We start from the raw sequence: 17,920 nt of genomic DNA on the forward strand, positions 1-17,920 counted from the left end.
CGTAATAATAAAACCTAAATAACATCTTGTTTTAAGGGAAAATACTGGGTTGCAAAAACCTGAAACTTAGATTGAGTTAACTCACAACTTAAAAGCTCAAAAATCAAAGCTTGAACATAAAAGAAGGGCCACCTCAACAGTTGCCGGCATAGTCTTAGAAGGCAGATCCAGGTTCTATGCTTATATCATTATTGAGTTTAGTTGATAGATACCCCTTGATCAGTCCCAATCATTAACTGAGAAACCTAATTAGCATCCATCTCTTGGTCTGAAATTATCAAAGGGATAAATTTTGACAGCGTGAGCTCTTTCACTGACAAATGTGTAACTCTGCAAAGGTATATATGTAGACATGGTGAAAAAATTACTTCGGATTAGTGTACTGATACTGTATTTATTTGAGAATCTTGTACAGACATCATGTAACAACAGGAATATGTTCTGGGAAATGCATCATTAGGCAATTTTGTCACTGTGCTAAGGCAATAGCCTACTACACATCTAGGCTATATGATACAGCCTGCTGTTTCCTAGGCTGCAAACCTGGACAGCATGCTACTATACTTAATACTGTAGGCAACTGTAACACAACAGTTAAGTATTTGTGTACACAGAAAAGACACAAGAAAAATACAGTATTATATTTTATAATCTTACTGGCCTATTTTTGACCAAATGTTGTTATGCAACACATTACTATATTTATCCAAGTGTGGCTGCAAGCCTTATAACCAGGAAGTTTTGTGTATATTGCCTATTTTTAAGATTCTTGAAGGCCAGGTACAGTGGTTCACACCTGTAATTCCAACACTTTGGGAGGCCAAGGCGGGTGGATCCCCTGAGCCCAGGAGTTAGAGACCAGACTGGGCAACAGGGCAAAACCCCATTTCTACAAAAAATATGAAAATTAGCTGAGCGCAGTGGTGCATGCCTGTAGTCCCAGCTATTCAGGAGGCTGAGGTGGGAGGATCACCTGAGCCTGAGAGCTTGAGGCTGCAGTGAGCCGGGATTGTGCCACTGCACTCCAGCCTAGGCAGCAAAGTGAGACCCTATCTCAAAAATGAAAGAAACACCAAATGATGCTTGAAATTCTTAAGAACTTGATTTTCTTAATTTAAAAAGGTAATTTGATTTGCAAGAGTTGTTTAGGCACTTGGGAAGAATCTGTTCATTAAATTTAAAATATTGCCTAAGTGTTTGTATGAATCAATTTATTCAAAAATTCTAAGGAAAGTGATAAATATGTAAGTAGTGTTAAATATTTGAGAATAATTTAACCTGTTATATGTAATAACATGTAAGTTAAAGTGATTGCTTTCTATTTACAAAAAAATATATTCAAGACAAAAAGATCTATAAACATACCTAATTTATGTTTAAAATCTGAACGTAAATTAAAACATAAAGTAATTGTCAGTGTTCCTTCTGCACTTGAAAACTAGCCTCAGATACTTAAAAAAATTACTAACAATTTTAGTGCCAGGTTTTTGCATCATTTTTAATATGAGCTACTCATTATTCAATTATTAGCACTAAATAACAAAGAACTCACTTCAATATACAAAATGACTTGTCTTAAATTTTCAACTCTTAAAGCTTATTATTAATATAATCATATTTATTTTTCGTAAAGAGCAGCGTTGAGAATTGCTTACATACAACACATTATAAATAAAAATAATTAAACTTTTACCTTATAAGAATAGCTGATACAAAAATTATTCATCTGAGAATAAATTCTTTCATTTTAGGTAATATGCTATTTCAGGAAAGAAATTAAAAAATCAATGTTAGCAAATTAAAAATACATTAAGGATAAACATTTCTATTTTCCAAAAATTAATGCCTATTTACAAGTTACACAAAAATACGCTATGGTATTTTAACAAACTCAGGGCACAATTAGAATGAAATTTTGAGTGACCAACAGAACAACAATAAAAACAATGATAACAACACTTATTCTAAGTAAAATTAATTGTGCTCCTATAAAGCATTGTTAGTACTACTAGCAAAGGATTTGTCATATTACAGCTAGTTATATAAAATAATAGCTAGTTATATAAGTTATATATGTATTTTATGTAAGTTATATAAGTATCTATCTTATAGATCTCCAAGATCTTACAGGGCCAAAACTGATAGTCATCCTTCTCTCCAAAGAATCCATTTCTGGAAACATAATCACTTAAAATAGTTGTTGAATTACATTACTCTAAACATGTTTTAATGATTAAAATGAAAATACTGACCTAAGATAATTTGTGCCAATTTAAAAGAAAAAAATATTTTAAAGAAAACCCACAGTCTTTACTGAGAACAAACTGGAAAAAAAAATTAAGAGCCCACAAAAGTAAGATGTAAACTACACTCATCATGTTTTTTCTTGCCTTATTAGTCAGCAAACACTCACTCAGTAAAGCTCAGCTTTTACTCTCCTTTTAAAATTTGGCCATGGATGGGAAATACAAGGTTGGTGAAGTTGCTTTTGCCTAACATGTATATTTATTTATTTATCTGTATTTATATAGAAAAAAGTTTTGAGATCAGTAATTTAAGACATTTTAAAATTAATATGTTCAGAAACATGAACTGTATACTGTAAATAAATATCATATTTGACTTTTTGTCTCCTTTGCTTTCCAGCTCACTTACCCTTGTTTTCCTAAGAATTAAGTTATATTACTCCTGAGTCAGATTTTGTTACTGTGAAAAAGGAAACATATAATTTAATTAATAACCAAAATATATTCTGAGTATATAAAAACTAAAAAAAAAAAAAATTGAATGTCTTTTAAAATTGTTTACAAGAGCATGTATTCATATACATTAAAAGCAAAGTAACTAAATGAACAAAATTAATAACATGATTGTGACTATCACTTTGCAGGAAAAAAATTCTACTTTGCACCAATTACACATTCACAAATGTAAAGTGAAAGTTACCAAATCTACACGCAAAAGCAGATAATTTTCTACATTAGTCATGCTCTATCTTCATTCTTAGGATGGTCAGGTTCTAAAAACACCTATATTTTTTCGTGACTGCCTTAGTAAACAATAGATACAATTTTGTGGCTTTTATTAAACTTAAGTATTCAAGGTTACACATAATTTCAAAAGCACATCCCAAAAAAGAGGTCCCTGGGTACTTATGCAAACATTATATATACTTTAGGAAAGTGTATAGCAACTGCCCCAGCAATGGGGGAAAATACCAGTCAGTCATGTACTTTGTACCAAGAAAGAACACTTTTAAATCCGCTGCTAGAGCCTAAAATCACAGATGTCTTATTACACAATAAAGCTAAAAGTTCATTAAATTTTGCCTATATTAAAGAATTAATAATGCCATTGAAAGGGCTTGCTTATTTGAAGTAACTCAGTCCTTAATCCTTCTGTCATTGATGTTGTTGTTAAGTCTCTCTATACAATAATCACACTCCCAATATATTTGTTTTATGAAGTTAATACTTTCATTTGGTTGAAATGTAATGCCAACTAGCATTATTTACACTATTTTATACCTTTAGCCAATACATGGGTTCTACAAGGAAGTATTTCTAAGAAAATACTAGCCATGCCTTCAACTCTATCAAATAATGAAATTCTGGTTCTTATTAAAAAGAATTAGGTGCACTGCACTTACAATTCTTAATTTAACCCTTGAAAGAGTTTATTCATATCCCAACATGTTCCAAAGTCAATGAGGTAAGTTACTAAATAAATCTATACACTGATCTACTTAAAACTCTATAAAAGAGAAAGATATTCACTAAAGTTTATCAATAAAAATATCCAATAAAATATTTTATTCAAGAACAAAATTAAATGTGCCCTTTGCAAGGAAGATGACAAAAAATTTATATGTTCCAAGAGTGATGAGGGAAAAGGTATGGCTTAATTCTTCCACCTCCATAGATAACTGTCATTCTAGCCACAGAGTCAGAGTCAGACTATTACATAAGATTCTACACACAGTCTTCCTTTAATTATAATAACTAAAACCTTCTGAATTTTACTTTAAATAAAAGAAATGTAGTTTCACATACCTAATTACCTATGTCTAAAATCATCTTAATAGAACAAGGTCTCATTTCATTTACTATGATCAATGACTGCCCCCTAGTGGATATCACTTTCCTCAAACCTCTATATCGAGATTTCCTAGTGCTTACTCTTTAGCTTTTACGGATGACAACCTCCATTCAGAGCGGGTATTTTAGAAATTAAAAAGGAGAAGCAAGAAACTTTCACATTGCTTTACGTATCTTTTCTATGCATTATTTACGAATTAGTTTTTTATTTAGATTGGAACATTACATACTTATTTAAGAAGATGGCATAAACTTAAAATAACTTCAAAACAAAACTATTCTATTACTATTCCTTTAAATCATAAATTCAGAAGCACTGTTTTTGAAAAGTGAAAAAGATGACATAAAAACTATATAGTTCAATATGCTTCAATACAAACATGCAGTTTCACTTAATTATACATAAGTTTTCTTTAAAGAAAAGCAAAACACACAACCACAGCATTTCAGTGAACGAGCTTAGAAAAATTTCAAGTGCGTTCATGGTTCTCCAGTTACCATTCCAAGAAAAAACTTTTTAAACCAAAGTTAAAATTAAGTGAAGAAGAAATAAGTCCCAGTAAGCAGACTGAACAACACACATTCAAAATACTACTCTGTCTTCTTGTGTTCGTTCCCACCAAAGTGTACTGTTTAAAGTTCCACAACTATTATCTTCCTCCTCTTGTTCTTTAGTGAGCTCTACAAAAACCTAGGTGAAAAGAAATAAATGAATACAGTATTCTATATCTCAAGTATCTCAAAGAACTTTTAGCTAAATCAGAAACGGTACACGGCTATATCTAGTTATTTTAACAAGTATCAAGAGATTTATTAACATTATTCAAACACAGTAAGTTATTTCCAAAAGTTACATGAAAAGATGAATACTACTTTAGATTAATAGATTTGTTTTTTAAAAAATAATTCATAACTACTTAAACAGTGTAATTTCAATTACACTAATGTGAAATACCACCATCATGACACTTTCTTTACAAAACAAAAAAACAGATATTCCAAATAAGCAAATGGAAGTTAGCTTGATTTATCAAAACATCACACTGTACCCGATGAACAGTGTGATTTGCCAATTTAAAATAATATCAATTTAGAAAATAAAATTCAAAAAATTAGTAAGTGAAGAATCTATGGTTGATTAAAATTATACCAAGTTTAAGATTATCCTGTAACAATTTGTCGCTGGTTTACAATATCTCTCCCTCTCCAGTATAAACCAAAACAATCAATATCAGATACTTTCTTCTATAAAATAATTTTTAAAAATTTAACTTTATAGTACCTGCTCCAATGTTGCTTGAGAAAAGCTATATTCTTCAATGGCAAAAGCATGTTTAGCTATTAAAATACAAAAACAGTATTTTACTTATCAGTATTTGAAAAAATGGCCATACATACCAAAGTAGCTAACAATCTATTTTAAAATAACTCTGTCATCAACTCACTTAAAGTTGAAGCTGCCAAAACAAGTTATTTTTCCCTCTTACTTCCTTTCTCTTCCCCACACCTATAATTCCTCTATAGCCCTAATTACTATATGTTTAATGTTACTTGTCTTATTTCACTTTTTCTAAGTTCTCCTCCATTATCTTTTTCCTGCTGATTCTTTTCATGTCTTCTTTGATCCCTGCTCTCTTATCTTCCATTCTCCAACTCCACTGTAGCCTATCCTGGCTTCTTGAACTAGATTCTGGATATTGGTCCTATCTCCATAAACCGTTTTTTGTTTGTTTGGTTTTGTTTTTAAGACAAGGTCTTGCTCTGTTGCCCAGGCTGGCATACAGTGGTCTGGGCAACAGAGCAAGTATACAGTCATGGCTCACTGCAGCCTCGACCTCCCAGGCTCAAACAATCCTCCCACCTCAGCCTCCTGAGTAGCTGGGCTGCAGGCACAAGCCACTATACCTGGGTAATTTTAAAAATTATTTTGTAAAAACAGGCTCTCACTATGTTGTTCAGGCTGGTCTCAAACCATGGGCTTAGGGGATCCTCCCACCTCAGCCTCCCAAAGTGCTGAGATTATAGGTGTGAACCATCACGCCCGGCCCATAAATTTTTCTGTATTTATTTCAGATTCCTTTGCAATATAAGTTAATACCAAATTTCTGTTATTCTATTCATTCCTTTAATTCTCCGTAAGTAGTTCAGGTGTTCTCTTTGGTCATAAAGAAATCGCCAGGAAAGCAGAACTTTACCTGACTATGTGAATACATATATTACAGATACAAAAATAATTAGTGTTCTTTGCAAAAGAACACCCATTAATCCATAGCTGTGACAAGAATATATACAGTATCAGGAAATCGTTCTATATTCAGCAATCACATAAAGAATAATCATAAAAATCCTGTAGTTATTTTGAAAATTATTAATAATAAACCTTACACATAAATATAGGTTGTTTGACAGTTTACAAATGCCATAAAATAATCTGCATATGAATACCTGATTCTTCCAGGAGGTGATCTCCTTCAACTGTCACCAGCATATATATATTTATCCTACATACCACTAATTTTTAAAATGCCAAGATTCTATAAGCTTCCTTAAAATTTTGGGGACTGCCCACCCCTCCTACACTCGGAATTCTCTTTGCCACTGGAGTATTGATAGTGTGGCTACTTCTATGGGCCAGTATGAAGTAAAGATTCAAGAAACTCAGAGCTCTTGATGCTGGACTAACTGCAAAGACTCGATAATTAAGCTGACCCTTCTCATAGATGTAACGTGATAAACTGTGTCAATGCTCTCTAAAGATTGTAAAAGGTTTACATTACAACAGAGTTTATCCGCAAAATCTCTATGACATTAGTGTTTACCTGTGTCTTGGATTAAATGAATAAAAGGTTATCTTCTTATCTGCCATAGTTTCTAAAATAAACTGAGTCCCCAGTTTTAAACTTTTAAAATAAAATTCTTTCATAATTTGAAAGCTACAACATAAATGTTTTTCAAATACTACTTACCTTCTTCCAGCTTAAAAAAAGATTGTGAAAGGGACTGAACATCTTCCTTAGGAATTTTATAAGCCAAAATAGAAGAAAAACTGAAAACAAAGATAAAATATGGAAAAACATTAAAAATTACTACTATTGTGTTCTAAAGCTAAAGTTCAACATGTTTAAAATTCAAAATTAAATTTAATAATTTATTTTGATATTTATTTGGATGAAAATTGTTTAAAATAACATATTTTCAAGCAAAACAACTCTCATTGCTACTAAAAATGTTAAAAAAATTTAAATACTACTGAATATTGAAAAGTCTAATACTAAGGCAGATATAAAACACCAGCCATCAGACTTCATTAGTCCAGTATTGGTGATAATACAGATACATATATATATATATAAATTATCTATCTACAGACATATTTCATATATATGAAATATATATATATATATTCACACACACAGATATACATATATGGTCTATTAATAAAAAGATGATTTTTCACTTAATCCTTAATATAAAAACTTTTTATAATCTTTGCTCTATAAAGAAATATAACCACATTTTTAAAATTTTACCTTTCCTGACGGCTTGCATTTGGGAAAATATATTGAATTTCTCTTTGAAGGCGGTCTACTTCTAGGTTTTCTATCCAGTCCTTCAATTTAATTTCCAAAAAGTAGCCTTTTCCAAATTTACTCTTTAGATGTTGTACTGTTCCAATACATCTGAAGTAATTTTTTAAAAGAAAGCTCAGATATAAAATGACAGCTTCAAACAATAATTTCTCACACATATGACTACATTTTTAAAAAATATACCTTTACATTTAGAGAAAAATTACAAAGAAAATACAGCATTCCCATACACTCTTCATCCAGTTTCAGTTTCCCTAATCTTATCATCTTATATTTCCATGGTAAATTCGTCACAACTGAGACACCAACATTGGTATATTCCTTGTCGCTGAACTCCATACTTTATTTAGATTTCACCAATTTTCTACTAGTGTCCTTTGTTTATTCCAGATCTATCCGTATACCATAGTGTTCTTAGCTATCGTGTCACCTTAGTCTCTAACTGTGGGTGACAGTTTCTTATTCTTTCTTTCTTTTTCATGATTTTGACAGTTTTGAGAAGTACTGGTGTGGTAGAAGGTCCCTCAGTTTGGGTTAGTCTGATATTTTTCTCATGACTAGACTTGGGTTATGGGTTTTGGAGAGAATACCACACAGCTGTAGTACTTTTTCCATCATATCATATCAGTGAATACATGATATCTGCACAACATTGTTTAGTTAAGGTAGTATTTGCCAGCTTTCTCAACTGTGAAGTTACTATTTTCCTTCTTCTGTAGTTTATTTTTTGCAAGAAACTGGCTAAGTCCCATCCAAACCTGGGGGATAGGAGATTAAGCCCCCTCCCTTGAAGTGGTTATTATCTACATATATTATTTGGAGTTGTTCCGTAAGGAAGATACACCTCTCACATTTATTTCTTTACTCAATTATTTATTTATGTAAGTAGAAACTCACATATTTATTCCACATTTGTGTTATATAATTAATCCAATATATAACAACTTTTTAAAATAACAAGTACTATGCCTAAAAATAATATTCCAAGTTATTGAAATATTAAGTAAATTCAAATTCAAAGTAGATAGCCACATTTTAAACAAACTCAACATACTTCCAAGTCAACCTATAAAAAGCTAACTCAAAAACTAAAATATTTAACATTTAAATTACTAACTATTGCCATGTTTTTGAAATGATGACATTCAAAATCCAGCCCCCACCCTCTTCCCCTAAATGGCATGCTATTTAGACATCGACCTTAACTGCCCAGACACCATGATAGCTACTCGATCACAGACAGCCTCTGCCTCCTCCATATAATGAGTGGTCAGAATAGCAGCCCGCTTTTTGTTTTTAAATGCAGTTCGAATCGCTCGCCTATAAAACATAAATGAAATAAAAAGAGAGGAACACATCTGCTTGTTAAAAAACATGGGTTTTTTAAAATCCAACTAGTTGGTTAATTAAGTTAATTAAAACTTACCAAACATCAATTGCTATGGATATTACATTCTGCCCAACTGTGACTTTTATATGCTTTTTTTTCTTTTTGAGATGGAGTCTCGCTCTGTCCCCCAGGCTGGAGTGCAGTGGCACGATCTCAGCTCACTGCAAGCTCCACTTCCCGGATTCATACCATTCTCCTGCCTCAGCCTCCCAAGTAGCTGGCATTACAGGTGCTTGCCACCATGCCTGGCTAATTTTTATATTTTTAGTAGAGATGGGGTTTCACCATGTTGGCCAGGATGGTCTCTATCTCCTGACCTTGTGATCTGCCTGCCTTGACCTCCCAAAGTGCTGGGATTACAGGCGTGAGCCATCGCGCCCAGCCATGACTTTTATATTCTAATTTATTTTCCCTTCATTTTGAAAGCCTATCAAATGGAAAAAAACTCTATGATTCCAAATGTTAATATGGGCTAAAAGTATGACAATAAATAAATTTTAAAATTGATGCCTTTTCTTGGTATAACCAAAACAGGCTTTGAATCATAAGAAAACTTTAACATGCATCCAAACCAAACCTTACAATTTATAGACATGGAAGTCAAGGCTTAAAGAGTTGTTCAAGACCAGGCGCTGTGGCTCATACCTGTAATCCCAGCACTTTGGGAGGCTGAAGGGGCGGATCACCTGAGGTCAGGAGTTCAGGAACAGCCTGGCCAACATGGTGAAACCCTGTCTTTACTAAAAATACAAAAAGTTAGCTGGGCGTGGTGGCTCTTGCCTGTAGTCCCAGCTACTTGGAAGGCTGAGGCAGGAGAATTGCTTGAGCCGGGGAAGCAGAGGTTGCAGTGAGCCAAGATGGCACCACTGCACTCCAGCTTGGGCAACAGAACAACACTCTGTCTCAAAAAAAGTAAAAAGAAAAAAGAGTTGTTCAACTAATTAGTAGTTTACATGCACTGCATAATGACATTTCAGTCAATGATGAAACACATTTCCAACTGCGATCCCATAAGATTATAATACTGTATTTTTACTGTATCTTTTCCATGTTTAGATATGTCTAGATACACAAATACTTACCATTGTGTTACAACTGCCTACAATATTCAGTGCAGTGACATGCTCTACAGATTTATAGCCTAGGAGTAATAGGCTGTACCATATAGTCTAGGTGTGTAGTAGGTTATAACCACCCAGAGATTTATATAAGTACACTCTATTATGTTTGCACAATGACAAAAATGCCTTTCTCAGAATGTATCTCTGTCATTAGGCAATTTACGACTGTACCAGAAAGAGTCCCAACATAAATTGAAGACACCATTATTATGGGAAAGATCATTTGTATGCTAAATGACCAGAAAAAAACTTAAAAACTATTCAGAACACTAGAACTCTTTATTTTAATAATGATTCATATGCTTATTTCTGTTTCGGAATATGTAAAATATTATGAACACTTCATGAAAAATACGGCAAAGTTTCAAAAGCTTAAGGAAATCTCTAAATCTAATTTTTAATTACTATTGTATCCTTTGAATAGGATTTAAAATCAAGATGTACATACAACATAAAACTAATATAATAAAAGAAACTGTTCTTTTCTGAAGTATGATGTACTGTGTCACAAGCACCATACTCACCACATATGTTGTTTGGCTTTGGGATCCATACCTGTAGATGGTTCATCTAGCAAAGTAATCTGAGGATTCCCTAGCATACTTAGAGCAAAACACAACTACATGGAAAGAAAAAGACGGGTGGGGAATTAACAAAGGTTCACTATAAGGAATCTATCAAGACAGTATCAGGTACTAAACTATCAATAAAAAAATACAGACATTATTTGGTGTTTAATGAAAGTACCTTTCGTTTGATTCCTGCAGGTAGTTTCTTTACAGTTTTCTGAAGATGTTCTTTTAAATCAAGTGCATTTGTTATTCTGCAAAATGAACATTACAAAATGAGAGCACCATGGCATATATAAACACAAATATCAACTGGGTGTGATCCCTGATGTTGTTTTCTCTAGAATACTCAGTTGAAGCTTATTATAAGTAGGTAAGGGCAAAAGTCTCCAATTTATGTAATTTTAAATAAATTAATATCTTGATAAAATGGTTCACTTTCAATTAAAGTAAGTTTCATGACATCTACAGGTACATTCATCCTGTAACTAGAAATAGAAAAATGACCTTTTTATAACTATCATAATTTATAGCTATCAATATATTTTCATATATCATAAAGAATATATGAAAAATAAACATTTTCTATAAAAATCATTGTCCACAGAAATGCTTGTTATGAAATTTTAAAAATATGAAACGTAAACCTTTCTAAGTAACGAAAGGAATCTAAAGACAATTATTTTACCGACTTATGACTTCTTTCATGTCATTTGCACTCATTCCTTTTACAGCTCCATAAATTTCAAAATGTTCCTGCAATGTAGTATCTGGCCACAAAGGGTTTATCTGAGGACAGTAACCCATACACTTCAGAGAATCATCATCTTCATTTGTCTCTGAAGAATAATCTCCCAAAAATACCTATAGAAACACAAACCAATTTTTACTATTTTGCTTAATTTACATTGTGAAGGGAGTGGCAAGTACATTAATTAAAACCCCTTCCTACAGCCAGAGTAATATCAAGTCAGATTTGTACTCCTTTATCATCATCATCATCATCATCATTATTATTATTATTATTATTATTGTTGTTGTTGTTGCTAAGTAACTGAGACTACAAACAAGTGCCACCATGCCAGGCTATTTTGTTTTCTTTTTTGAATTTAGCAGAGACAATGTCTCACTGTGTTGCCCAGGCTAGTCTTGAATTCCTGAGCTCAAGCAATCCTCCTGCCTCAGCCTCCCAAAGTGCTGGGATTAAGTGAACCACAGAACCCAGTCAGATTTTTTACTCCTTTTTGATGTTTGATGATGGGAGGACATATATAGGTAAGTCAGAGTTCAGAGACATGGTCAGAAAGAGTAATACAGAGTTGGATGAAAAAGCAAGATGTAATTCTTTTTTTTTTTGAGATGGAGTCTCGCTCAGTCGCCCAGGTTGGAGTGCAGTGGCGCGATCTCGGCTCACTGCAAGCTCCGCCTCCCAGGTTCACATCATTCTCCTGCCTCAGCCTCCCGAGTAGCTGGGACTACAGGCGCCCACCGCCACGCCCGGCTAATTTTTTTGCATTTTTAGTAGAGACGGGGTTTCACCATGTTAGCCAGGATGGTCTCGATCTCCTGACCTTGTGACCTGCCCACCTCGGCCTCCCAAAGTGCTGGGATTACAGGCGTGAGCCACCGCGCCTGGCCTCAGCAAGATGTAATTCTAATGATCAGGGAGCTTCACTGGAAGGTGACAGTTGAGCCAAAGAGATAAGTGAATTTAGTATATATATTTCTAGGGTATAAGGTATAGCCAAACAAAGGAAACATCTTGGGCAATATGCCGGGCATTTTCCAGGAAAGCAATGAGTTAGTGTGGCTGACACAAAGTAAGCAAGGGGAGAGAAGCAGGAAATGGGATCAAGGTAGTTTTTTGAAGTATCCACAAAGTGGTGAGTGACATGCTTATAATAAAAGACTAGCTGATGGCAGGTCAAAACAAGCTCCCACATCTCCTGCAGCTAATAAAATTGTCTTCCATTAAGTTGGCAAATAACTCATGCATATAAGCACTGCAAAAGCAGAAATACTGTATATATGTGTGTGTCTACATGTGTCTGAAAATTTCACCATGCACATTATTTTTACAGATAACCCAAAAGATCATAATTTGATCAAGCTGTATAAAAGATGCTAAAAATATACATAAAAATTAAATATCAAATCCTAATTTGTCATTAAAAGTTTGTTAATTAAAAAGATAAATGACATTCAACATATCCTATACTCTTATATATCATACCTGGCCTGAAGTTGGTTCAGTATCACCAACCAGAATATTAATAATTGTGCTTTTGCCAGCACCATTTGGACCCAGCAGTCCTAAGATCTCTCCTAAAGGAATTGAAAGAAAAACAACTCATAATCCAATCATACTAAAAGTGGAAATTACTCTTCCAGAAAAGTTATGCAATAAAAAATTAAATACCAGCCTTTTTTCACACAGAAAGAGATGTATTTAGTTGCCACTTTCTTTACTTTTCTTGAAAGAAGAAAATTTTTCTTGTCATCATATTCTTTATGCAAATTGCTGACCATAATGGATGGTTTCTAATAAGAAAAATTGTATTTAAAAAGAAAGTTATAAAACCTATCATGAAATGACAGGCAGCACATACCTCATGTCCATATTACAAAAATTATATTGGCTAATAAGGGGATACTGTACAAATAAATATCCATTTGTGACTGAAATCCTGACTTATTCAAAAGTAAGTAAACAAAGTATTTTTTTTCCAAGAAAGATTTTTTTCAGATTGCTTCATATGCAAAGAAAAATATTTTTCAGATTAATTTCTACATACTGGGAATTGATCATTTCATATTTACTATGACTTAGCCATAAAGAATAAATTACCTCCTCACAACACTGGCAACTCATCAGCTCTTTGACCTTTAGTCTTTCAGCTTTGACATCTTCATCTTCATCCTCATTGTTTGGTGGTTCTGGAAGCTTCCTATTTTTGGACTTCGTTGAAAGGTTTCTACATATATATAATAAATATATAAAGACAGTAGGTTTTCAAATAATTAAAATGGTAAGAAATTCAGATACTAGGTAGAGAAAAGACTGAAAAAATACACTAACATAAGATCTAGGATTATCTCTGAAAGGTGGAATTACAAGTGATATTTTTATTTTTCCAATTTTTTTTTTTTTTTTTTTTTTTTTGAGACACGGTCTCACTCTGTTGCCCAGGCTGGAGTGAAGTGGTGAGATCTCAGCTCACTATAACCTCTGTCTCCTGGGTTCAGGCGATTCTCCTGCCTCGGCCTCCTGAGTAGCTGGGATTACAGGCACGCGCCACCACGCCCGGCTCATTTTTGTATTTTCAGTAGAGACAGGGTTTCACCATGTTGCCCAGGCTGGTCTCAAACTCCTGGCCTCAGGTGATCCACCTGCCTCGGCCTCCCAAAGTGCTGGGATTACAGGTTCAAGCCACCATGCCCAGCCACAAGCATTATTTTTCAATGACTGATAAGCATTTGGATGATATTACCTAAACTCATTCATTTATTCAACAATATTATTTATGACTAGTAGGTGTCAGGTATTATTATTACACAGAAAGAAAGATGAAAAAACATGAACCTTGCCCTCAAAAAATTTACAACCCGAGTATAAATGAAATTGCCCAGAAAGGGTAGATGTAGAGGGTTGATGTCAGAACCCACAGTAACACCATCTTTAGGGATAGACAGTGTATGACGTGCTTGCAAAGGCAATGTTGAAGTATAGAGGCAAACAGGAGAAGACATAATGGAAAACAAAGAACAAGAAAAATGTGGCTCCTGCCTGTAATCCAGGCACTTTAAGAGGCCAAGGCATGCAGATCACTTGAGGTCAGGAGTTTGAGACCAGCCTAGCCACCATGGAGAAACCCTGTCTGTACTAAAAAAGAAAATACAAAAAGTAACCGGGTTTGGTGGCACATGCCTGTAATCCCAGCTACTTGGAAGGCTGAGGCAGGAGAATCGTTTGAACCTGGGAGGTGAAGGCTGCAGTGAGCTGAGATCACGACACTGCACTCCAGCCTGGATGACAGAGTGAGATTCCATCTCAAAAAAAAAAGAAAAGAAAAATGTGTAAGGAGAACAATGTCAATCATATTAAAGGCTGCAGATTAGTTAAATAAGTTGAGCCTACTAGACAATTAAAAGACAAAATCTTTAGTTATCTTATTGAAAATAGTATCAATGGAAAGGTAAGGGAAAATTCAGATTGCAGGGAGTTATAGGAGTAGATGGAAGGCGAGTAACTGGAGATAGAAGGATTTGGGCTATGAAAGGAATGAGAGATATAGAATAGGAATTAGAGATGGATTCATGTTCAAATGAGATCCATGGGTTCTTTCATATATGGAAGAAAGGTGACCCTCCCCAACCCCACAAAAAATATACCACTGAGATCCAGAAAGGAAAGAGAAAAAGAGAAAAGGAAAATTGAGCAATATTCCAAGTATATAGAATAAATGAAGACCTGGATAACAGGATGGGCTGCTACTTCCTCTAGGATGGGGAAAAGGCAAAAATGATGAAAGATGTGAGTAAATTTGTAGAAATTTATAACTTATAATTAAGTGCTTCTATTTTCTGAGATAAATGACAAGATTATTTACTGAGATGCAGGAAGGTGATTTGAGGAATATGAGGAATAAAGAGAAAGCTTTGGATAACTACTGAAAAGAAAGAGATAAGAAGGCGCTAACTAGGAAAATGTGATATATTTCCAAACAGTATTAAAATATAACTACCATTCAACCCAGCAATCTTACTACTGAGTATATACCCAAAGGAAAAAAAAATCATTACATAAAAAAGACACCTGCACTCATATGTTCATCATGGTACTATTCACAATAGCAAAGTCATAGAACCAACCTAAGAGTCCATCAACAGTTGACTGGACAAAAAGCATATGGTATATATACACCATGTAATACTATACAGCCATAAAAAGAATGAAATTATGTTCTTTACAGCAACATGGATGGAACTGGAGACCATTATCCTAAGTGAGGTAATTTGGAAACAGACAATCAAATACCACATGTTTTCACTTGTAAGTAATCACTTATAAAGAAACAATCAAATACAACATGTTCTCACTTATCAGTGGATACACATGAACATAAACACGGAAACATTATGACTATGGACTTCAAAAGGGGGCAGGGATGAGGGTTGAAAAACTACCTATTAGGTACAATGTTCACTACTTGGGTAATGTTACACTAGAAGCCCAATTCCCATCAGTATGCAATATACCCAGCTAACAAACATGCACATTGACCCCCAGATCTAAAATCATTTTTTTAAAAAAACCAGCTGAATTTATATGGAATAAATATGTAGTATTATTAAATGGAACTTTTATGTTATTTTTTCCAGCATATAATTCAATTCACCAATAATTATAATTTTTAGTGGACAGGTCAAAAAGACAAAAGTTGAGGATGCTGAAATGATAATAAAGTGATGAATCATATAAGCAAGGCTGGACAGAAGAAAAAGTAAAAACAAATTAGCTAATATATTTGGACGAATATGTAAAAAAGACAAACAATAACAAGCATTGGCAAGGATGTGGAAAAAACAGAACCCTAAAATATTCCTAGCGGTAGTGTAAAATGGTATTACCACTTTAGAAACAGTCTGGCAATTCCTCAAATGACACAGCAATCCCATTTCTAGGTATCCACCCAAGAGAAATGAAAATATATGTCCATACAAAAAGTTGCATACAAATGTTTATAGCAACATAGTTCATAATAGCTGAAAAGTAAAAGCAACTCACTGATATAAATAAAGTGCAGTATTGACATATATAAAGTGCAGTGTACAATGTACATACAATGTAATATTACTCAGAAAAAATAAAGAGGTAATGAAGTACTGCTACACGCGACTACATGATGAACCTTCCAAACATTATACTAAGTGTAAAACCATATGCTAGATACTAATTATAGAGCCCAAATCCCAGCAATTTTTAAAAGATGTTATCTGGCAAATCTGATGATTTTCCAACATTAAAATAACATGCCAACCAACTATGGTAAAAAGCAAATAGATATAAAAGTTAAATGTAAGGATTTAAGAGTATCGTTGGTCTTTAGACTGAAGTTTTCCAAAGCATATTTCCATTGTCCAGTTATATAAAGTGTTCAGAATAGGCAAATCTGACAGAAACAGAAAGTAGATTAGTGGTTACCTAAGTCTGGGGGCTATGGAAGTAGGGATAAGAAAGTGACTATAAATGGGTACAAAGTTTCTTTTTGGAGTGCTGGAAATGTTCCAAAATTATGTTATGGTGATGATTACACAGTTCTGTAAATATACTAAAAACATTTAAAACTTTTAAAAAATCAACTGACCTGAAAAAGGGATCTTTTCTTATTGATCTGCCTCCATATTTTTTCTCATAGTATTGTAAGAGGAAAATCCACAGTACACACTGCAAGTAAGGCTAAAAGAAAAACATGTAGCAACTTATGACTAAAAGATTTGTTGTTGTTGTTTTTTTCCTTTGCCAACGGAACTAAGACTATATACATCAAGTTCCTTGCCATTACCAAAAGAAGAAATCACAACCTTTTTCATACTTGACATGATAAAGATAATTAAAAATAAATTTTAATACAAACCAAAGCAGAATTATATTTTAGCAAATTCTTCACTTATTTTCTACCTCTGTATCATTCATTTATTGTCAGCTTCATAAAATATAATCAAACACAAAAACTTTGTTTTTGCTTCTAAGAAAGACATAACTGTAATTAAATAGAATTAATAACATGTAAAAGGCTAAGTATATTAAAGTGAACACATTCAGTAAATGAAAGGTACTCCCCATTGAAATACAGATTAGCTAGCGTTAAGTAACACGCTTAACTTTTTATGCACCTTCTTTTTCATGCAACAAGATAAAAAACTAAACATAGTTAAAACCATAAGACCAAACTATTCTTAAGGTAACATGCTAACTCACGAAAACACTTTATTTCTTACCGATATAACAGCTACTGAAAGCCTATCCCATGGATTATAGGTGTCCACATTTTTTCGTACATTCTTCCAAGAAATCTAAGACAAAAAGTTTTGAAAATATATAAGCTGCAATATGTAGAAATATTTGGATTAAAATGAAAAAATGTATTTT

The 17,920-nt window shown here is 33.4% G+C and overlaps 1 protein-coding gene across 2 annotated transcripts in view; it reads right to left on the reverse strand.

Annotated features, from left to right (window-relative positions):
- Window positions 1–1,595: 1,595 nt before the first annotated feature.
- Window positions 1,596–17,920, reverse strand: part of ABCA5 (ATP binding cassette subfamily A member 5) — an 86,506-nt gene continuing 70,181 nt past the window's right edge. For both annotated transcript variants that reach the window (XM_025363034.1, XM_025363035.1), the window contains exons 27-39: window positions 17,770–17,844; window positions 17,136–17,227; window positions 13,616–13,742; window positions 13,191–13,308; window positions 13,001–13,092; window positions 11,456–11,631; window positions 10,946–11,021; window positions 10,723–10,817; window positions 8,888–9,007; window positions 7,628–7,777; window positions 7,064–7,143; window positions 5,380–5,435; window positions 1,596–4,788 (exon numbers count right to left, since the gene is read on the reverse strand). In XM_025363034.1, coding sequence (XP_025218819.1) covers window positions 4,681–4,788; window positions 5,380–5,435; window positions 7,064–7,143; window positions 7,628–7,777; window positions 8,888–9,007; window positions 10,723–10,817; window positions 10,946–11,021; window positions 11,456–11,631; window positions 13,001–13,092; window positions 13,191–13,308; window positions 13,616–13,742; window positions 17,136–17,227; window positions 17,770–17,844 — 1,365 coding nt within the window. In that variant the 3' untranslated portion in view covers window positions 1,596–4,680. The remainder of the gene's footprint in view (window positions 4,789–5,379; window positions 5,436–7,063; window positions 7,144–7,627; window positions 7,778–8,887; window positions 9,008–10,722; window positions 10,818–10,945; window positions 11,022–11,455; window positions 11,632–13,000; window positions 13,093–13,190; window positions 13,309–13,615; window positions 13,743–17,135; window positions 17,228–17,769; window positions 17,845–17,920) is intronic.

The sequence above is a fragment of the Theropithecus gelada genome, chromosome 16 (genome assembly GCF_003255815.1).
Source record: "Theropithecus gelada isolate Dixy chromosome 16, Tgel_1.0, whole genome shotgun sequence".
Lineage (NCBI taxonomy): Eukaryota > Metazoa > Chordata > Mammalia > Primates > Cercopithecidae > Theropithecus > Theropithecus gelada.